The 23,831-nt window shown below is 34.9% G+C and overlaps 1 protein-coding gene across 1 annotated transcript in view; it reads left to right on the top strand.

Annotated features, from left to right (window-relative positions):
• The window catches only part of FBXL17 (F-box and leucine rich repeat protein 17), a 284,374-nt gene that overhangs the window by 79,557 nt on the left and 180,986 nt on the right, over positions 1-23,831 (top strand). Inside the window, exons 5-6 of the mRNA XM_042864916.1 lie at positions 4,557-4,664; positions 14,963-15,093. Coding sequence (XP_042720850.1) covers positions 4,557-4,664; positions 14,963-15,093 — 239 coding nt within the window. The remainder of the gene's footprint in view (positions 1-4,556; positions 4,665-14,962; positions 15,094-23,831) is intronic.

A 23,831-nucleotide genomic window follows, 5' to 3' on the forward strand; every position in this document is an offset into this window, starting at 1 on the left:
GATTAACATAGACTTGTAGTGTGCCTGTTTCAATGGAAGAATGTGGTGTCCATTCTGGTCTAGCCAATACTTTTATTCCTACCTCTTTTCCATTTTATGTTATGTCTGCATGAGATTCTGTAAGTTTTTATTAATTGCTATATATTAATGGCATCTTAGTGAGAATTTGCTTGTCTTGCACCTCAAAATTCATTTTTGAATTATTCTTCAGAACTGGTCTTCTTTGCTACTTCAACTATGGAATATAAAATAAACTAATAATTACAGAATCTAATTCAGAATAGCCAAAATATTGAATTTCTGTAAAACAATACAGAACTGGAATTCGTATATAATAAGCTGTAATACAGAAGAAGAAAATGATTAAATTGTAGCTTGCTTATCATAGATCTTTTTAATAGGAGCAAAATCTGTGCTATTAGTTCCAGACCAGTGTATTTCTCATTCACAGTGCTTTAGTGCATAACTTATAAATCTTTTCTCATCATCCTATATTACTTTTTCAAACCAAGACTAATATCAAGCAAGACAGGGTGAATGAAAGTCAATGAAGGTCGACTAGACAATCAGATATTAAAGATTCTTGGAAGAACACTACTGTGATCTATAAAAAAATTAGCTGTGAATTTCTGTATCCTCACTGACAATGGACTTTTTAATAGAACTGCAGTATATTTTCTTTGGTAATGTGTTTTTAGATTATTAGTCCAATTTTCTTGTATAGTATGTCTGAATGACAGCTGAAACTCTCAAATGCTTGATAGCTTGCAGAAGCCGTATTTATAATACATGTTTCAGCTGTCCTGTCTCCAGAGTAATAAAGAGGACTCTGAGGAAACTGTAGCATACAATTACATATTGCATTATGAATAGAGTTAAGATTGCATAGTCATTGCATATATGCTATTGCTGAGCATTTTTTATTTGTATTTTTCAACTGTCACTGATCATGCAGTGTGCAGAGCAAGTCATCTCTTGGCAAGTTAAGACACAATGAAAGAGATTACCATTCCTGGGACAGTAAAAATAGTCAGCTGGCCTGCATGTTTTGAGTTTAGATGTAAAATCTCAAACATGTATATCAGTGCTAGGTGCTGCAGATAATAACATAACAGTCAATCTAACTAAACAGAATAACAACTGTTTTCCATTATAGAATAGAATTTTTTTTTTTTAGCTTTATATTTAACTTTGTTATTTCTGTTTCAGATGTCTGAAACTTACCTACTTTTTTCTCCCCTGTGAAAGCATGTCTAATGAAAAATACTGTTTCTACTTACAAAGCTTGGCTTAGTATGTTTTAAGAGCTATATAGGAATACTGATGGATAGGATTCAAGCATCAGTTACTTAGTTACTTTTACTGAACTGCAAGTCAGCATGTTTGACTACAGCCCTATGCATTTGTTTACCAAGAAAGTATAAGTTAGTTTATGTTCTCAGTCACCTTCAAAAAGGAGGACAGGGATAGTGAGAATTATGTTTTTTAGCTTCTTCATCAGATACTTTGTTTAAGAAAGTTATCATTAGATGTTTTTTATCTAGTCCAACACAGAGTTGAAGACTCAACTGTCTGATACACTGTGTCAGGGGAGGGTCAACAGGCAAAGCTTACTCACCAGAGCGCAGTGAGCATGGAACAAGCTGCCCAGGGCAGTGGGTACGGCCCCAAGTGCCAGAGTTCTGTGTGTGTTTGGATGGATGTAGGTGTTCTCAGGTGTAGGGGTGGGATTTTGGGTGGTCCTATGTGGAGGCGGGGGTTGGACTCAGTGATCCTTGTGGGTCCCTTCCAAGTCGGGATATAGTATGAGTCTGTGATTATGTGAAACCATCGTTCTTGTGAAACTGCAAGTGTATATGTATTTAGATATGTACAGAAACATGTATGTTTATTTTTCCTTCCACTTAGCTGCTCTCTCCGGTGAGGAAATTTTATGATGGGTAGCTAATAAAACACAGTATCTGGTGATCTCCTTTACAGACTGTCTCACTGAGAACCATGATATTAAAATACAAATTGCTATAAATGAGTCTGGGTCTGAAAAAGACGGAAGATATTCACAGGTACTGGCATAATTGAGAATGCTGGTTTTGATATTGCAGTACTGATTAGGAAATTTTTATGTTTCCCATTAAAACTTGAGGTCACGTCCTACAGATCTGGTGCGTTTATGAGCTGACAGCAAAACATGGTGTCTGCTTTAAAGACATCAGTAGGTTCAGTGCACAACTGTTTCATTCATTTCATATTCTAAGTAAAGATTTAAGAACAGAGATTGCCATTTGCGGTAGCAAAATGCATGACAAAAGTTGTGATTTCTCCCAGTGGAAATGTAAGACATATTCGGGTTGATAGGTTGTAAATAATTTTTTCTAAACTATGAAGATCATGGGACGGGAATGGTAATGAGGTAAAAATCTTTTTCTGACCAGATAGATCCTGATTACCTAACAAGCACTGGAAATATTAACTCCCAGTCTATGATGTTTAATACTTACGATCTGCTGTCACCAATTTTTACCAAAGCTATTTAATTTTGTTTAGGATGCTGAAAATTTCATACAATTAATAAAAGGTATTTTAAGATGCAGGTTGTAATTTTATTATTAGCAGCCATTTTCAAAATCCTCATGCACCCAAATGGCAGCTATATGAAATAAACTATTATTTATTATTAAACCTTTAATTTCTCTATTAAATTTGCCACATTGATTGTCCATGAATATGCTTTCTTGCTAGCCAGGACAAACCTGTCTGAAGCAAAGAATGATACTCTAATCCTCTGTAAAGATAGTAGATTAAGTCTGTAAAATGGTTTTCCTCCTGAAGAGCAAAGGGTTTAGTTAATGTTCTGTAGAAAAGCTAGGATAGAAAGCTAGTATTGATATATTCTGTTTTTCTAATGCTAATGTAAATGTTTTTTTTTTTTAACCTCTTGTAGTTAGGGAAATCATGTTTCATTTTAGGTGCTATTTGTCACAGGTTTCAGTGTCAAAATCTTCAGAATTCCCAGATAGTGTGACAGTCCTTAGATCAGAAAATTGTGCAAAGATGAAAATATAAGTAAGACATTGTCAGATCAAAATGAAAGACGAAATTTCTTATTACAGTTTTTTTTTTTTTTTTTTTTAAAATCTAAGTATGTAGACTGTAGGCATAAGTTAATGCAGAAAAAACATGGCCAGTGCTCATTTCATTGTTGATTCTGTTTAACTGGCCCTTTTTTCCTTTTCTTTTGATCTGTTTTCAGGTTTGTAAACATCTAGCTCCTGAGGTCTTGCCTTTCATTTGTAGTTGGGTGATGTGTAACTAGAAAACTGTTTACTCATTGAGAAACTGTTGCTTTTTAGACCTATATAAACTGCACCCAATAACCCCATATCAAAACAGCTTAAATGTGGTATTGTGTCTATAATCTTGTTGGTCTCCTTTATCTCTGTCCTATCTTTTCAAAATTTGCCTTGTCAGAGTCTCACCAAGCTTACCATATGCTGCCAGCATGCACTGAAGTGACATGTTAGCCAAGCAAATTGGAGCTGTGGATAAATATGATACATAGCACAATAAGAATACTGTTTGCATGTATGTGTTCACCTGAGGCTGAGTTACGGACTTGATATTTCAATATTTCTTTTGCTTCTGAGTTCTCTGATGACAAGAATATGTTATTGTATATCCATAATGTTATCAAGCATTCAAGGCTTAAGATTCCAGACACAGTGAGACCCTCAATTCCAGTACAATTTTGCTGGACAGTACAGTTTTTATCCCAAAATCAAAATGGAGTTTTGTACTACTGTCATTTGCATTGGGAATTTATACTGCTCAGAAAAGAAAAAAAATAATACAACTTGCTTAAAGAAAAATAAGGAGATTTCTTAAGCATATCCATTTTACATCCTTCACAAACTTGGCAAATAATTCTCCTTTAGGTATACCTGCAAAACACTGCATTAATTTGTGTCTCATAGCTATTGGACAAAATAAATGGTTGAGAAATTCATTTAAATCACAATAATAAAGTAGGTAAAATCTCCATTTAAAGGGTAAATGACACTGAATGATATAAAATAATGTCTTTGTTTCAGTAACTGAAATTGTCTAGAAAGGGGTTGGAAACTTAGGATATGTCGGAGTTCAAATTCTTTGCTGAAGAAATGATGCATGGCAATGTTCAGCATGATTCCCTAGGATGACAATCAAATTTGTTAGTATTTTGATGTCTATGTATAATTTATGGGAATAGTGGATAGAATAGTCTCTTGGGTTATCTGCAGATAAGCAGAATGAATTTCAGTTGCCATCATTCTTTCTTCTTCTATTTTTCCTTCTCCTCCAAGATGATGATCCTTCTCTTTCATCATCCCTCTTCATACACTTCTACAGATATGTATGAACATCTAACATTTTCTTTCAAACTCTTAAAATAAATTGTAGTAGTGATAACATGAGTAAAACTATTAATGAGGATCTTGCCAAAGTTACAGGGAAAGTAGATTATATTATGTATGTACTCATATCACCTATTCAACTATACCTGTGTATCTTTTCTGCAGGTGACAGATCAGTCAGTGAAAGCATTTGCTGAGCACTGTCCCGAGCTGCAGTATGTTGGTTTCATGGGCTGCTCCGTTACATCTAAAGGAGTAATTCACCTCACTAATGTAAGTATCATAGCTGCTTTTATTTTCTCACTAGCATTTCTGACTGTTGCCAAACAATAGATATCAACCAGGTCATGCTGCCAGGGATAGAAACATGACAAGATAAATTAAGTTTGTATTATTTGAATTTGGATTGTTTGGATTTGGATTTCCTTGTTTAAAAACAAAAGCAAAAACAAACAAACAAACAGGAAAACATATTTACTAATGGTGTTAATAGGTCTGGTCTTGTTCAGTATTTTTGTTGACATTGAGGGGATAGTGTCCACTGATGAAACAAAGTACACTGATGAAAAAAAGCTGGGAGCATGGCTGACACATCTGAAGGCTGTGCTGCCATTCAGAGCAACCTGGACAGGCTGGAGAGTTGGGCAGTGAGAAATCAGATGAGGTTTAACAAAAACAGTTGTCGAGTCTTGTACCTGGGAAAGAATAACAGCATGTATTAGTACAGGTTGGGGCATGAGCTGCTGGAGAGAAGCGCTGGAGAAGGACATGGATGCTCTGGTGGACAACAGGTTGGCCATGAGCAAGCAATGTGCCCTGGTAGCTGGTAGGCCAGTGAGATCCTGGGGTGCATTAAAAGGAGCGTGGCAAGGGAGGATTGAGGAGGTGATCCTCCTCCTCTACTCTGCCCTGGTGAGGCCTCACCTAGAGTACTGTATCCAGTGGGGACAGAACAAGTGGAAATGGCAATAAACTGGAGCATAGGAAATTCTGCACCAATATATGAAGGAACTTCTTCACTGTGAGAGTTATGGAGCGCTAGAACAGGCTGCTAAGGGTGGTTGTAAATTCTCCTTCTCTGGAGATATTCAAGACCCACCTGGATACCTGCGTATGCGGCCTGCTGTAGGAAGCCTGCTTTGCAGGGAAATAGGAATCGATGATTTCTAGAGGTCCCTTCCAAACCCTGCAATTCTGTATTTCTGTGATATTCAAGGGATGGCACTTTCTCTCAGAATAAATAATGCTATATAGTGAAATGTTTTTAAAATGCCTAGTTATGCTAGACTTTATTGCTAACACAAAAATTCTTGAACTGAAAGTACATGATTCTGAATGCAAGAGATTTAGATAATCCCTTCACTGCAGCAATATATCCCCTGTGCACACACATTTTGTATATTATCCACATCTGTACTATAATTCATATGTAGTGTGAGAATTATATTTTATTTCCTTTTCTTTTAGTCCTACATGAGAGGAGTGATGTGCAGGAGAACTTTTTTTGTGTGTGAACCTGCAAAGATTAGTGAAAGTATTCAATAAAATGAATTACTTGGATGAGGTGATAAACAGCCTATTAGTTAAAATTCCCAGCTGAAACTAAATTGAGAAATCATGTAAACATCAAGGAGATCAGAAAATGCACCTGTGACAAAGAAGTTGGTATTCTTTTAAATACTGGTATTTATAGCTAAGAATTAAAAAAAATAAAAATAGTGAATGAGAAAATAGAACCTAATTATAGAATCATGTGAGTTGCAAAGGACCTTTGAACTTAGTCTAGCTCCCATGCAGTGGACACCTACAGCTTGATCAGGTTCCTCAGACTGTCTAGTCTGACTTTGAATGCTTCCAAGGATGGGGTGTCCATCTCCTCATGTCCATCTCCTCACTGGGCAACTGTTGCAGTGCTTCACTATCTTTATCATAAAAAACTTCTTCCTTATATCCAGTCTAAATTTCCCCTATTATAACTGGTAAACATGTCTGTAGAAATGGGAATTCAATATAACCAAGTTCTGGTAAACAATGAACGCAACAGTTCAGTTGGAAAGAACCTACAAAGACCACCTAGTTCAACTGACCACTTCAGCACTAACCAAATAAAGCATTTTACCAATAGCATTGTCCAAATGAACGCAGACAGGCATGAGACATCAACCACTTCTCTAGGAAGCCTATTTCAGTGGCTAACCAACCTCATGGTGAAGAAATTTATCCTAGTGTCCAGTTCAAACCTCTCCTGGTGCAGTTTTGTTTTGTTTTTTTTTTTTCCCCATCCTGCCCTCAGCTCCCAGGGGCAGAGCCTGGCCTGAGCCTTCTGCTCACCTCCTCAGGGAGCATGTCACCTCACTGATGTGATCTGTAACGCTCACTAAGTGTAATTTTAACATACAAGTGACATTCAGTGCAGTGTGTGAGTGGATTGCTTTCTCTTATTTTGTTTTCTAATATTTGTTGATACTTTAAGGTGAGATCCTTACTAAAAACAGTTGCATTATAGGCAAGGGTTTTGATGTCTTATACTGAGGGAAAGAGTGGGTAAGGAGGTCTTTCCCATCATAGTGTGAGACAGTAGCAAAATTAGCACTGGAATTCTGAAACTATTGAGAAGTGGTATCTTGTTAAACTTGCTGACATTGATAGTTGTTTCCATGTACCTCTGCCAGATGACTTGTTTCATTCATGGTGCAGCAGGCAGTTTTAAGTAGAACTCTGAATTGCACTGAAGCATCTGGCACCAGCACACATTTCATTTCTACAGTTTTTGTTTGGAGGAAATAACCACTATTGGGAATGACAACAAATATCTGTGGAACAATAGCTTTATCTTAAACTGCTGTGTCTGTCTTTTCCAGAATTAATTTGTTAATGACGTCATTGTTTGGGTTTTTTTTTGGTCTAAATAGTGTGCATTTTTTACCATCAGTTCATAAATGGTTTTAAACAGTCATAAATGATCATACTAACCCGTATTCTAAGAGAATGTGGAATCTGTTCTTAGCTCTGACCTGTGAATGTGTCCTGCAAGGCTGTGTAGAGCAAATACTCTTCTGTTCTTCTTTCTGTGTGCAAACCAGAGATAATAGCACTGGCTGCTGTTGTAAAATTCCTTTGCGACTGACAGATGTATAGAAATTGAGTGGTTTATTATTACTGTATTTTCGCTTTAGTAATGTTAGCTCCTCTTTAAAAATATTGGCACTTAGATATTCTGCATTACAGTGCTGCTTAATAGCTTTTTAAATATCTATTCATGGAATATAGTAGTGAATGCGTTCTATGTTTTAGAAAAGAGGAAACATTCAGTATTTCTTTTCAATATTTTTGTTCCCCATCACAGTGATACTAAAAATAATATTTTTTTTTTTTTTTTTGAGGAAAAATCTGTTATAATTCTAGCACTTCTTTTCTTTCAAGTTAGTACAACCTAAGAAAATATACGCCAGGTAAATTATGTAAATGATTACTGGGTAAGTAGAGAAGCACTGCATACTGCATACACAGAGAGGGAGAGGAAGGAAAGGAAGGAGCATCTTTATTCAATTCAGACTGATGGACTCTCAGTTGTAACCAGGGGTTTGTTGGTATTCTAAGTTGATGACTTAGAATATTTGTCTTGTAACTGTACTATGTGAAACAATGTCATAATTAGTTCAACATTTCTCAACTTTGTTGGGAAACAATGAGTTATAATTCTATTTATCCAATTTATTTCATTGTCTTCTTCCTTTGAATTTTGACGTATGTATTGAAGTAATTGCTTTATAGCTGTGTACTTCTATCTGTACTTCCACACTTCTGAAGGACTGTGTTTGGGTAAAATTTATTACAGCCATCATCGAAATAAGTGTCATGTTATAAAGTCATATTATCTAGGAGAACTCTTTTTTATTTTATCTGTATCTTTATCTCATAATGTCCCTGAGTGTCATGACCAATCATATCTGTGCCTGAGTCAGTGGCCAGTATTAGGTCAGTCAAAGTTGAGATTTGTAGACCAAATATTGAGGAGTTATTCAGAGCTGACATTATTCACTTGACAGATTTTTAATGTTATCATCTACACGTGGCTAGACTGATTGTGAAAGAGCCTTTTCTAAACTGAAGTACTGTGTGCTCCCTTTCTTCAGTTACTGATTTATTTTCACATAAAATGCACTTACTTGTCCTTTTTATGGTAATATTTCAGCGTACTTTCTACTCTTAAAGTTTTATTCCCTCCTAACATAATTTTTCCTCTGTGTCTAGGTCTAGAGAATTTTTTATTTTATTTTAAACAATTAGTAAAACAAACTCTATTTCATGAGGAGGCATATAGTTGATTTGAATCTGCTTGCATTTGATAAGATGTCCTAGGATTAGTCTTCCAGTCATGGAAAGAGTTCCTTACAATTTCTGAACATAATGATTCTGTAGGATTCTTTCTGGGGTTTGCCTTCACACTAAAAATGTGGCAGTGCTATGTAAGCGACCCTTTGTCAACAGTGTATGGGCTGATTTGTCCCGGTTCCATGAATAGGGGGGTGAAGGGACCCATGGATCCATGCCCTGGAAAGGGGTAAGGAGAAAGGATAGAGAGATGGGCCCAAAGCAAAACGGAAGCAACCATCTGAGGAGAAATAAATTTACAAACTAGATATAGGAATGCAAAACAACAGATGACAGGATGAGGGGAAATGGCCTCAAGTTGCAGCAGGGTAAGTTTAGGTTGGATATTAGGAAACACTTCTTTACAGAAAGGGTTGTTAAGCACTGGAATAGGCTCCCCTGGGAGGTGGTTGAGTCACCATCCCTGGATGTGTTTAAAACCCATTAGAATATGGTGCTCAGGGGCATGATTTAGCGCAGGGTTGTTAGTTAGGGCAGTATGGTTAAGTCATGGTTGGACTTGATGGTGTTTAAGGTTTTTTTCCAACCAGAGTGATTCCATGATTCAGTAGAATTGAAGGTAATAAAACAAATAAAATGAGAGAGAGTGTCCAAAAGCTGAAGGCCCTACTCTAATGCTGTGATGAGACATGTGGTCAGGATGAGTAGAAGGGAGGAGAGCCCAGTCCTGTGACCTTGCCAGGGATTTTCTCTCTTCTCTGAACACAAAGTCCTCTGGGGTATGCAGTTCTTCTGCTCTTCTGGGACAGGTACCCAGAACTGGAGCATTAACTCTTTCAGTCCCAGTGCTCTACGTGATGTTGTGATGTGTAATACTGATAACCAAAAATCGTAAAACCATGACAACCTTTTTACATCATGTTAAACTAAACCTGACCTTTCTGCACATGAAGTTAACAGTGTCTATCCTAAGAGATTCTTTTCATCATTTATAAGAGTTTGATTCTTGTAACCACAGTTTTTTTGTGTTAAAAAAAAAGCAGAACAGACATTGCAGAGAATGTTGACTGCATGATTTGGAAGGGCTTCAGTACTCTGTGGGCGTATGAAAATTTCCAAAACAAAAATGGTTCATTAGGTGTACTTGAGAGCAAATAACGTAGACAGTAAATTATGATTCAGTGATAATGCGTTTTAACAGCAACTATTATTTCCAGTTTATAAATTCTAACTTTTATATCTCAGGTACTATATATGCAGTTTAAGTGTGCATACAAGTAGTGCTTTCTACTGCTTTACAGTGGGCTTCACCCATTGAAAGGAAGGTAGTATATTTATTTTCTGTAGTTTAACTTCTGTAAGTATGCATGCAAGAATTTGAAAAACCCAAATTATTATTATCATTCAGGTTGGAAGACATAGCAGTCTTCAAAAACAGTCTTCAAAACCAAGTTATCTTTTTGTCTTTTGTAAGTTGTGAAATTCAGCCGTGCTTTTTACACAGTTTTTGAACACGTATTCCTTATTTAAGCATTTCTGATTTAAACTCAGTGTTCTGCAGTGTTTAAGGAATTAAATTAAATGTCATGAATGTGCAGAACATTAAATCAGTCTATTGTAAAATAGTTCCTTCCATAAGTATTGAACCATTTTCCAGTTTTTAAACCATATATGATTACTGTTTCATGAAATTGTATATCTCAATAATATGGTTCTGTTTCTTCAGTTTATTTTTAAATCAAAATTAATGTATGTGCCTTTTTAAAAAATGGTTTATAGAGTCTATTGACATAATGGTAAAAAAGAAAACTAAAAGAAAAAAACATGACAGTAACTTAAATTCTTTTTGTGGTTGCTCGTTTTTTACTTCCTGTGATCATACATTTCCTTTGGAGGGTTTAAATCAGAGACCATTTTATTCCCTGATGGTATATATACACTGAGAGAGTCAAGTAAATTAAGCTTAATTAGCAGAAGATGTGAATTTAAAGCTCATTAAGTCCTTATAAGTATTTCCTTCAGAAATAATTTGGCTTTAGTTCTGAAGAGGATCGATCTTATATGAATTGTTTTAGGAATCATATCTTCAGAGGAAATATGTGTGTGGCAAAAAAATTACAAACTCATTTTATTTATGGTTCCTTACAGTAACAGCTAAATATTTACAGTAGATGAGTTTACACTGAAAAACAACCTGTAATCCAATTTTTACTATCCACAGCATATGAAGTAGATCCTAAATTTTCATAGATTCAATTCAAGCATTCTCTGTCTCATTCTCGTTCTCTAACCCCGGTACTTTTCAAATTCTCTAGTTTCTTGAGTTGCATTCCACATATTTTAGTTCCCCTGTTGGAAATATTATGAACTTGGTAGCATTCTAACACAGAAATACCATGATAATCTCTGAATCTTTAAATGTATGAACTTCCATAAAAATTAATTTATATTAAGCAACAAAGAAATATTCAAAACAAATATTCAAGAAAAGTGCCACTATAGCTTAAAATATGTAATGTACAAAAGTAGTAATTTTTAAAAAATAATGCTTTTTTTCTTTCTTTTTTTTTTTTTTCCCAAGCATCTGAAACTCTGGTTTTCAAATTTCCTTTGCCTCAAGCCATTTTGTGATATAAGTTGCTCTGTTTCATTTGTTATTCATGGTGCAACAATTTTTTTTCTATGAATTTTCACAGGCAGTCTCCTCGCAAATCTTTATGTACTGGGCTGTCAATTGTCTGACAGTTTGTGAAACTGAGGGAAGGGAGCAACATCCTGTTCCTTCCTAGTCTCATTCATCTATCCAGACTCCTCATAAAATCTGAATACTCTTTCACTATTTCATACAATTTTAGCACAGAGTTGTGAGTCAAAATTCAGGATCATGGAACGGGCTGCCCAGGGAGGTTGTGGATGCCCCGTCCTTGGACGTGTTCAAGGCCAGGTTGGATGGGGTCCTGGGCAACCTGATCTGAATGTGTATGTTTGGTGGCCCTGCTAGGCAGGGGGGTTGGAACTACATGATCCTTGAGGTCCCTTCCAACCCGGGTGATTCTGTGTGATTCTGTGTGTGATCATAGAAAAACTGTATATATGTAGCAAATAAACTTCGTTTAACTTTTCCTCTTTTCCCTTAATTCTGCATTTTATTTTTCATTTCATTTTTAAGCACTCTATCTGCTATCTGCATTGTCGATTTTATTCTCAAATTGAATACAGGGCATTTTGTTTGCTAGAGTTGAGCTTAGATTCTGTTCATGGAGAGCATTCTTTATAGAGCTATAGAATTAAGAGTTGGAGAAAAATGTAAAAAAGCATATTTAAAAGAATGGCCCTAACATTTGGTGATAAAATGATACTTCTATACGATGAAAATGTGTTTTGAACTGGGGGTGGGGGCGCCAAGGCAAACCTTCTATCTGTTGCCCTAACACTGAATAGTCAAGTAATAGAATATACTTCTCTGTGAAAAAATGTTGATCAAAACCATGCTTTATTCATCTCAGGATTTATGGATTCAAGGCTCAAATGTCCCAACTATCCAAAATGTCAGCTTCAGAGAAGTTAAGTTGTTTCATATTGAACTAGTTTTAGATGTGAGAGGTAAAGGTAGCTATAAAGTATATGCAACTGCTCTTGCCTGTGACAGAAAAAAAAATAGGTAAAAGCTGCTTTGGAAACGCTACTAATTTTGTCACTTACTCACACTTAGATTTCACATAGTTTTTGAGTGTAGCCATGTAAAACTAGAGTATTTTTTTCCTGGGGAATAACAAATTCTGCTGCGTTCATCGTTGCCTGAAATGGGTAGATTCTCTAATTTAAAATCATTTTAGGTGCTGTTTTAAAAAGAACTGATTTTCGTACGTTAACTCGTCTTTATTTTAAGTTCATGGTCTTTTCTCTCTAAGTAATTTCAGTGACAAAGACTTAGAAGAGAACTGTTACCCACTCCGGTATGTTGTCTTAAAGCAAAGTTTGTTTATATATCAGGATTCTGTTTTTCTCAGAGGGAACATTCTCAACTTTTATTTGAGGACTCTTTGAGGTAAATATTTGCATAACATCATAGAGCATGTCTACTGCTGAAATGCCCATTAGGTTTATTTCATATGCTAATAAGTCAGCTGTCCGATATAAAATAGTTCTCTAGTTATTTTGGTGGACATGAGTTTAGGACGTTTGACTTTGATTCACATTTCCATAACAATCTGCAAATCTAATCAGTGTATTTGTGCCTCATTTCCCTGTTTTATAAGTAAAGAATAAGGCATTAAATAATTTAAAGCAAGATAAGCGTAGGTAGAATAGGTAGAGATAGTACATGGTAAAATTTTAATCACTGCAAGAATCTTATAGACCATAATTTAGTAAAGTTGTCCTGCTGCAATGATATGTACATTACATTACTCTTGACTTTCTGTGAGTTGGGTTAGTCAGCACTGATGTATTTTATGCAGAATCATTACAGGGGAACAGAAACAAGCTGTTCCATCTCAACTGTGTGTTGGTATTTATAGATTCTTTGCCCAAAGTGGAGAAATCTTTTGCACATTGCTACTGATATATAAAACACATGCAGTGATTTTTCAAATTTTGTCCATGCAGTTACAAAATAAAAGTGATAGAGTGATTTCTACATTTCAGGAAGCGTATTTGAGATAGGAGTCATGAATTTGTATTAGAACTTCACATAGAGATTCAAGCATGTCATAGATATTGAACAAGTTATTGACAACATAGTGCAAAGGCTGAATTGTCTCACATGAATGAAGGTGAGGATAACTCAAGTTATCTTGTGCTTCTCCTTTTCGTAACTGAAAATGACAGGTTACTTGTGGAGGATGCATAGAAGATGTGCGCAGAAGATACTGCTCTCACAGGAAACTTAGAATTATGCCTATAGTGCAGAGCCTGTCTGCTTTACCACCACTATCAGTCATATGCCTTTCTCTCTATCCAGCAGTTAAGAAACAGAAGTGCATTGGGACTGCAACGAGGAACTCAGCAGTACTTTTTAATACTAGGAATATATTTCTCTTATTTCCTCTAAAAATGGCCTGCAATTGCCTCTCAGAGGTGAGGCTCCATAACTCTATACTTGTTCAGCAGAATTACTGGAAGCAATATGTGGTTTATCTTCAAATTTCAGAAAGTGTTAAAAACTTTTGGGGCAAATTGTGAGAATACCAGTTTCTGTGGAAGGCTACCTACGTTTCAGGTTTTTTTCCCCTTAAATATATTGACTTAATAATTAGCTACTGAAGTGGACCAAGTTATATGATCTCAGTTGTATGCCTTTACTTAATCAAATCCTTAGTGACCTAAATCACTGAATAGGATTATTTTCTCTCTCTTACAGTGAAGGTAAATTTAATTAAGTGTCAGTATTACCTAATGCAATTATTTTTTCCAGAGTATAACAGAGATTATTTCAGACAGCTTATAAAGCAAACACCACTTGGAAGTTATTATGATTAAACTGATCTATTGTTTGAGGATGCTACAAAAATAGTTATAAATTTCCTTCTATGAATCCATGGCTCAGGAAAGTAGTAAGAACATTCTGTCTGTTTTTGAAGGACATTATAGTGATTATAATAGGAACAAATCAGGTTAATTGGTGCATAAATATTAAATCATCTTGTTCTGCAACTCTGATCTTTTTTTATTTGGAGTATCAAAGTTATTATTGATGACTGTAAGGTAAGACTAATGTATACATATTTTATTTTTCATGTAGTGAGATGTACACAGTTTGAAAACCTTGGACTGTTGAGTCTTTAATCACGTGCATTGAAGTATTTGAGCACAAATGTCACAAATGTGCTGTCTTGCCTTTCTTTACTGCCCTTCCTTTCTTTAATTAAATGAGTTGGTATGCCACTTTGGTGTCCTACACCATGTACAGAAAGTGAGGAGGGATGCCGAGATCTTTCATGATGTGTACTGAACCATGAACAAGAGATTCTTGATGTCATGGAGTGACTGAAACTTGTCTGAATTCCAAATGTGAGAGTAGTTTTCAGATGCTTAAGTTATGTTAGATAAATATCTCTGTTTTGTGGTGGTTTTTTTTTTTTTTTTTGTGTGGAAATACATTAACTTCATTTTTCTTGACTAGTTTGCATAAGTACGTGATTAAAAAACTTTCAAAAGTTTTTATAACCATTATTTATGTGAATAAGTTTTCTATATGAATATTTTATTTATTTCTGTTATGTTTGTCTCAACAGCTAAGAAATCTTTCTAGCCTGGATCTACGTCATATCACAGAACTGGATAATGAAACAGTGATGGAAATAGTGAAGAGATGCAAAAACCTTAATTCCCTCAATCTGTGTCTGAACTGGATCATTAATGACAGGTAACTTCATTATAAGATCTAATACTAGTATAAAGCAAAATCAACTAGTTATATTAGTTGAGAATACTGCTTCATGTCTTGGGGGTTGGAGGAGATGAGTAAAACCAACTGTTTTTTGAGTTGTTCTTGTTTGGTGTGGGTAAATCATCTAAACATACCTCACGTGCTCTTATGTGTTCTTGTTGTGGAAAGTTTGCTTATAATTGGATGGCATCCCTAATTGGTTGTTTGCTGTAGATTACATGAGAACGTGCTCTTTAACATGCCTGACTGAAATGTACATTTACTATGAATCTTTCCATAAGTGGAGAGCATTTGAACAGATTTAAACATACATGAACAATGAAGCATATTTTTGTCTATGTAAGGAAAAATAGATTGCTATTATGAGTTAAGTAATCAAATTCATGTTTGTTTAGAAAGCATAAAATCCTTTACCTTTTGGCAAAGGTAAAGGAAAGAAGGAAAAAAGGTAAAGGAAAAGCAAAGACTGAAAGGATAACTGGGATATTAATGAAGTCTTTTCCTTCTGACCAGTATGCACTACATTAAGGAGAACAGGAAAGAGTGCTTAGAATGACTTTTCTTCTGTATGGCTGTGGACTTTTTCATATATATGCTCTTTCGAGTCTTTTAGAACGTATTCAAGTGAAAATAAGCTTGAACTTTGACAAAAGTATGATGTTCTAAAATTAGTAATATAGAAATGTTTTGAATATGAAGTACCATTGAATTTTTACTACTGCTCCTCTTTCGTAGCTTATTAGGCTGGTTTTGGGTTGTTGGTTTAGGTGTTGTTTGGGGTAGGGGTAAGGATATCCTTACTTTGGCATTGAAAGCACTTAATTGCCCTATGTCATTATAGGGCCATATTTGATGAGAAAAACTACTGTACTGGAAAATTTTAGAATAATTAAAAAAAAAAAAAACAACTAAGGTGAAAAATGTAAATTTAAAAGGTGGGGGTTTTTAAGGTTATAATTGGTTGGAGTAGTATACTTTACTGCAAGAACGTTGTGAGTAAAACGGTCTGCTTGGTATTATCCAAAGTGATTCTTTTCAAACTGTTCTGAAGTTTGTTACTGAACTAGAGTATGCAGTGTGTCTTTTACCTGTGTGCATATAACTCTGAAACTTCATGCCGAGTACAGTTATGAAATTTAACAAAAAAAGGAAACTGTTTCCATCACTGACAGTTATTCCGCACTTGTGAACTTTTAGATAATTGACTTCTGTCTCTGTAGTTGTTTTAATTTTGCTTCTTATTACACAGGTACGTTTTCAAAGCTTAAATTGTAAGAGATGGCCACAGATTTAATTTAGCTATTCAAATTATCTTCCAGCTAAAACAAACAGAGAAAATATGGAAAATGATGAACACTTTCATTAAATTTTATTGAGAGGTAGTTGTTCAGTAGTTTAAGAATTTTTCCCATTTTACAATTAACTTGAAACATTAATATGTATGAAGTCATTTCTCCCAGTTTCCACATGTACTGAATTAAAGGATACTGAAAACAATATGAAAGGTATGTGATATAGCAATAGTCTTTAATCAACATGGAGACACATTCAGCAGAGTATTATTAGTGTATTTACTTTGAAGAGTTGGGTGAATATTCAGAAATTCAAAGAACTGTTTGGGTATTTACCAGATAAAAATCTAAATTAGTGTAAGCTCAGTTTATTAATGATCTAAGGTATGATGAACTTGTTTTGTTTTTCATTTGATAGCAGGCCATAGCTCCTAGTTAGAACGGGTGTCAGAGGGTTTTTAATTCCTTTGAGAGGACTTTTTGATCACTGTATCCATCACACACAATATAGTACCAGTCTAAGATATACCAGACTCATGATATTAAAAAAGAGAATAGAATTAGTTTCCCCCTTTTTTTTTCTCTTAACACATTATCAACCCAGCTTATTGTCTTCTACTGATTTTTTTTACAAACTTGCTAAGACATTTTAATTCTCTGTAGTACATGAGAAGATTGTTGGGTTTTTAAATAAAGAAAAAAAAAAAACATTTGGGGCTTTGTTTGTTTACTTTCTTTAAAGTCAAGGAAAACTGTTTTTTTTTCATTCCTTGGTGCAGAACCCTGACTGAAATAAAACCAGAAAGTTCTCTTGTAGTAGAATAGTGTTAGATTTTACAGCTGAAGTAAATCTCTGATTTTAAAACTTCACTTTAGATTTCTTTATTGTTTCCAGAATTCCATAAACATTCTTTCCACAAGCAAGGCCATGGCCCCAGAATATTTATTACATTCTCCTACACATGACACAGTGTTTTATTAGATTCTGTGATCATTACAATTCTTGTTAAGTAACTGAAAGGAATCAAAACTTTCAAGAGTGCAAGACCTTTGCATGGCAAGCACAAAATTTTGGTTCTGTGGGAATTAGCAAGAACTATTATTTCTGTGTTTTGATTGAAGCTATTTTTGTTTTTAAAAGTGTGTATCTGCAAGGCATTTGTAGGGCAGTAAAAAAATAGTTTCTTTTTGCTTAAAGCAAAAAATATGTTCAGTTGAAGTAGTTTTGACATTCATTTTAAAAGTTAAAGAAAATGAGTCTCCAATAATGGCTTGTAAAACAGTGTCTTAAAAGTTGAGAGTTAAAAAAGATCTTAGAAAGCTCAATTAATCTAACATAGCAATTACTCTTGCAGGTATATAGCTGCCTCAGAAGTTTTATATACTAAAATATATCAAAGTACATCTTATATATTTTATATGCTAATTATACATCATAGAAATATTCCCATTTCTTCTTTCAAACCCAAACCTGTAAATTCTTTTAGTATGCAGAAGATTTGTCTTTAAGTCTTTATATTGCAGAGATCTGACAAACTGAGATCGACAAACATGATGGTTCCTTTGAGACTTGATTTTAAATAAACTTATTACTTTGAAGTTTTGTTAATGGTCATTGCATTTGTTCTTGCAAATTTGAATGGATAAAGCAGTAAAAATTCAAATGACATCTAGAAATAAAGCCCTAAGGAGGTTCAGCAAAGCATGACATAACATGTTGCATAGTTCTGCAGAGGAATGTGATTTTTATCATAGCACCTCACTGAGCTTTGAGCACAGATGGGTAACTTGAATTTGATCTTCTTATACCAGTGCTCTTAAAAAGTGCTGTTGTCTTGTGGAACTTCTACGAAATAGCACTATAGATAAATGAGAGTAAATGGCACAAAGGTACAGTCTTCTTGTGCTGGTTAGGACCTGGTGGTGAGATTTCTTGTTGGAGTCTGAAGTGGATAAACTCAGAAATGCAGACCTTTGACAAGTTTAGTAGTCAGGAAGTCAAAATACAAATGAAATGTAGAAGAAACATAATCAATGATTGGAAGCTGTAATGTAAACCTGACTATGAAAATGTGCAGTAGTGGAGTCAGGAAAAATGAGCATATTCTACTTTGAAGCATCTCCATCTGCTCTCTTCAGTTGGATCACTAAAACACTAATTTTCTCAGAACTGATCATTGCATTTGTTAGCAGAGAGCATATGGGGTTTTCCACACTGCTTCTTACCAGACTAAATTATTAATATGGTCTTCCGTGTGCTAGAGGAGTGTTTAAAAATTTTGTGATGACTGCCTACATTAGTTAATGTGAATTGATGAAGGCATGAAAAGCCTTGGGAGTATTTGGTCTGATGTAGATATGTGGTGGGTAGAGGACACAGTGCTGAAGATGCTTTGAACAGATGATCACTTGCTAAGGTTAGTCCCAAAGTTGCTGTCTTGTGTGGATGCTCCATCATTTCATTAGCAGAGATGAATATAAAAAAAATAGGTCAGTTCTTACAGTACATTTTCAATAAAATGCAAGTTTAGTGAATGCTGGAATTATTTTCCAGAGCAAAAACTGCTAAAATAATTTTTTCTTCCTGAAAATGTAACACTCTTCATATTTGATATTAAAAATACATTAAAACTACAAATGTGTGAAACCTTTTGGCTAGATTGTTTTTGTTTGTTTTTTGTTTTGTTTTTGTTTTTTGCACAAGCAAACTGTGTGTTTTAATCTGTGGTGATGACAAATGCTAATGCTTCATGTTAGTATTCAGCAGGTCTGACTGAAGTGCAAACTTGCTCCAGGAGCATTGATACTTCTGTATTTTTGAGTAATCTGGTTTTGGTGTATAGAGAAGACTTCCAGAAGAGAAGCTGTATTTTTGTATTATATATCTGTCATAAATCATTGAAAGTGAACTGTAGCATTTCTTAATTCTAATTTTATTTAATCTTTTAAGCATTATCTGAAGGGTGATTTCCTTTAAGTCCTCTGCATAATTATCAGGTGTTTACAGTCAGGTACATTAAAAACTTAAACTCCATTAGAAGTTATAAAATGTGCCACCTACTTTAAATGTCATACTTTTTAATTACATATGTAAAGTGAAACAAATTTCTTTACAAAAGTATTATGTAAAATGATGTGACGGTGATTGTCAGATGTTTAAGTTTCAAAATACAGTACTGAAGTTGGACAAAGATAACTTGGCATACTTAAGTGAATTTTCTACATTAAATTCTGATTTTTTGTATGGTTGAATATTATTTATTTATCTGTTTGTTTATTTATTTTTAGTGATTATGAAAAAAATAGATGAAAAAAAAAAATTCAGTCTTTATACTGGGTTAAACTTGTCTGGCTGCCAGATACCCACTCAACTGCTCTCTCAGTCTCCCTCTTCAAGAAGTCAGGGAAAAAATAAGATGATGGGTCAGATAAAGACATGGAGATCACTTGCCAATTACTGTCAGAGACAGTACAGATTCAGATTCAGTACGGAACAGATTGGACTTGGGGAACATGAATTTATTGCCAATTAAAAATAGCAAAGGATGGCAAGAGGAAAAGAAAGACAAAACTAAAGGCACTTTCCCCCATACTCCTCATCTTCCCAGTTTCAACATAATTTCTTAATTCCCCACTCTTCTATGCCCTCCTTGCTGAATGGTGCAGAGAAATGGTGAACAGAGGCAGTTCATAATGCACTGTGTCTGCCACCCCTTCCTCCTCCTGCCTGAGGCCCATCCCAGTGTCCTTTCATTGATACTAATGCTTTGGTGCATTGTTGTGAAACCAGTAGTTGAAGAAGTCAAAGAAGGATATGCAGAGTATGTTATTATTGGTTTTACACTGACCATTTTGTTTGAACAAATGAAGGGAAAATATTGTTAAAGAAAAGCGCGTTTGGAAGAGAAGTACTTTTGTAGATTGAGTCAGTAAAGATACTGGGGTACATTAGCATTTTTTTATCCATAATATATTTGATAGCATCCCTTTCAAACCTTGTTCTAACAGGTAGGAAAAGCAGAAGAAATACCGATTACCCATATTCCCTCATTTTCCGTATTTGTATAATCTGATGAAAGTGGAGTGTGTTCCGATTAAACATAATGACATTGAAACAGCTTTAAAACAAACAACAGAAAAAAGAAAAAAAAACAAAACAAAAGCAAACAAAAAACCCCCCAAAAAACTATCCACACGGACTTGTTGTTTTTTTTTTTTAAATTATTTTTAAATAGATACAGTAATACTCCACTGTTAAGGTCAGTATTTTTCGTTAGTAGAATGGTTAAGTAAAGGGTATTTATTATGGTACCAGGTTACAAATCAGTAAGAGAACAACTGAAATATTCACAATAAGTACATGCACATCTCTAAGGAAAAGTTGTCTTTCGGTTGCTATATTGCCTTTTCTGCTGCTTGTTTTAGGTTGTTTGGCAGATGACTTGCTTTTACTCTCTGTCTTCTATTATCGCTTCAGTTTCGGTATTTCACAATAACTTTCATTTGAATTATGTCCAAGAGCATTTACTTTTCAGAGTTTTTCAATACTGACATAGTACCTGATTTAACTGTGCTAAAATGTTTAACTTAAATGTTTGAAAAACTAAAAAGAATACTGTTTGATCAGCTATCTGTACTATTTCATTCTGCCATAAATAATTGCAGTTTCACTGATGTGGTGGATATCCTTGTCTAACAGCTGAGCAGCTATACAGCTGTTCTCTCACTCTTCCTCCTCAGCAAGACTAGAGGGAAAATAGAGGGAAAAAAAGGGGATGCGAAAGCTTGTGGGCTGAAATAAAGGCAGGAAGATCACCTATTGAGGACAAAGAAGCCTTAATTTAGGGAAAAGAAATTTAATTTATTGCGTATTAAAATAGATTCAGGTATTAAGGATCAAAACAGCAAAGATTATCATCTTTCCCGCTTCTTTCTTGGGCTCAGTTTCACTCCTTTTTTTCTTAATCCTCTGCCACCCTCAGCAGTGCCGGGGGATGAGGAAGAGGGATGTCACAAGCAGCATTTGTCCTCTTTTCCACTGTGTTCCCCTTTTCCTCTCTCCCACAGAGATGTGGGCCACATTTATTTTACAAGCACCATATGCCCCATGGAGCATCTCTGTAGTCTGTGCTATGGATATCTGCTTGCTTTAGTGCTAGGGAGTATTCCCATTTCTTTCCCACCACCAGTGCCTCTTGGTATTCCCACTGCTGTTTGTACCTGTCTCATCCCGCAGGGAGCCAGAACAGCCTTCTGGCAGCACTGGTTCACCCCCACCCAGTACAGCAGTTTTCATTGCACAACTAGTAGCTGGTTGCTAAGTGTCAGGTTTAGAAGCTGATTTTCTGGAAGATACTCTTGTGTTTCATCATAATATTAGGATAATACTGTTGCTGCAATATTTGCTGCAATGGTAAACTTGGAACTTGTCACTTATACCTTCTTTAAGTAACGTAATGTCTTGTATAATTTATTTTTTGCCCTCATTATGCAATACTTTGTGAGGATGGCATCTTACTATGCTCAGTAATGCAGCATGAGATTCCCAGTGGAATTAGCACTGGCTGCACATTTGTGCTGTTCTGTATAACCTTGCTTTAAGCGTTGAGTTACTTTGCAATCCAGCCTGCAAGCGACTTGAAAAAAAACAAACCTGGAGCATCTCTGTCTGCAAGATCTGAGAGAAGTACTGACTCCTCTCAGCTTTTAGTTAAATGCCCAGAATCCACTTGAAAACTACTTCTGAAACAGTTCCTTTGGCATTGCTGTCAAATAAAAGACTTTTTACGGATATGAAATGAATCATTTTCGTAATCTCTGCAAAAACTAATCAGTGATAAAAATCAGAATGTGTTTTATTTAATTATGCTTAACTGTGTATTTATTAAGTTTTTAGCCAGTTCTACTTCTGCATTGACTTGTTTTAGAATAGCTTTTTAAGAAACACTGTGAGGTGGAAATAAATGTTACCAAAAATAATAAAATTTCCAATATGTTGTCAAGACTTTACACTGTTTTATGATTCTTAAAGTACATCAAAAGTAGAGAAAATAGTCTAATGTTGTCACACTGCTGAAGTATATGATAAATGAAGCACTATTTCTGTAAATAGTGAAAATATGAGGAAAGTTATTAAGTCTGACAATCCTCATGTAGGAAACTTGAGATGATAAATATCTCCTGTAATTAGTTATTAATCTAGTGCAGGGGACTTAACATCAACCTAAACAATTTTATGAATTGTGGCATAAAAGAATTTTTGGAAGATAGGTGTACATGTGTTAAGCCAAAGGAGGAACTGCTTACACTTAGTTGCTGATAATTAGAAATGGCAGACTTGACACAAATGTGGCTCAGCTGTTTCCTATATGACATACCTTACAAAAATTAAGAAAGTGCAGGAAAGCATGGAAATGATAGTGTGTTATGAAACTGAGTTGTTAGTCCATCATGAGAACTGGGAAAAAAAAATTATATATATATGTATCTGTATACACATACATACACAGAGGATATGTATATATATAATTTTTATATCATTTTCTGCAGACAAAATATTTGCAATGGTATAATTTGAAGTAGTATAACAAAATAAAAAATCCAATTTACTGATGCTCAGATGGACAAATGTAGTCCTTATTACAGTTATCGTGGCATTCTGAGGGTACAACTTATATTTCACAGTACTTGGGGGAGGAAAAAAAAAAGAGAAGGGATAGCTGTCCTAATGATTTACTGTACTGACTATGTTTTTTAGAGTCCATCAGCATATCCATTAAAAATATTTTTGAAAGGTGGATAACCATCTTCTAAAATTTGCTCTGGAATACTTATTGCATGGGATATAAGGTCAAAATTAAGATATTTTTTAAATTTTCGATTCTTATAGATGAACATAAAATCTATGTTGATAAGCAGGCAATGAGTCAGATGCTATATGCTAATTACCTTCAATCCTGATCAGTTTAAGTCATTGATCACCCCTTTTTCTTTCATTATAGTCAAAGAAGGCTGAGTGATGTTGATTTATACTGATTTTTCTGTGATTTTAGATGTAGATACAGATGATATCTCTGTTTTTTAGTTCAAGATTAATTAATAAGTGATGAATTGTGAAGGGTTTACTCTATTGGAGATGAGAAATTAAAGTACTTTTGAAAAGTTGTAGTGAGCTTGAAGAGGATGATGATGATGATGAAATTGAGCTGATGAGTGATTGAATGGCTGGTTCTAGTGTAGGAAGTAATAATGTAACAAGGAAAATAAGTGGTAACATAACATGAAAGTGGTGATCAGGGTGATGCACATGGAGCGTAGACAATGAACACTGAGTGACTTATTTCTGGGTTGGAGTCTGACTGCTTTCTCTGCATAGCCTGTGATTGACGATCTGGTTTTCCCTATCAGAAATACGCTAAAGTG

Source organism: Lagopus leucura, unplaced genomic scaffold (genome assembly GCF_019238085.1).
Source record: "Lagopus leucura isolate 7727_CA_CO unplaced genomic scaffold, USGS_WTPT01 Super-Scaffold_774, whole genome shotgun sequence".
Classification (NCBI taxonomy): domain Eukaryota; kingdom Metazoa; phylum Chordata; class Aves; order Galliformes; family Phasianidae; genus Lagopus; species Lagopus leucura.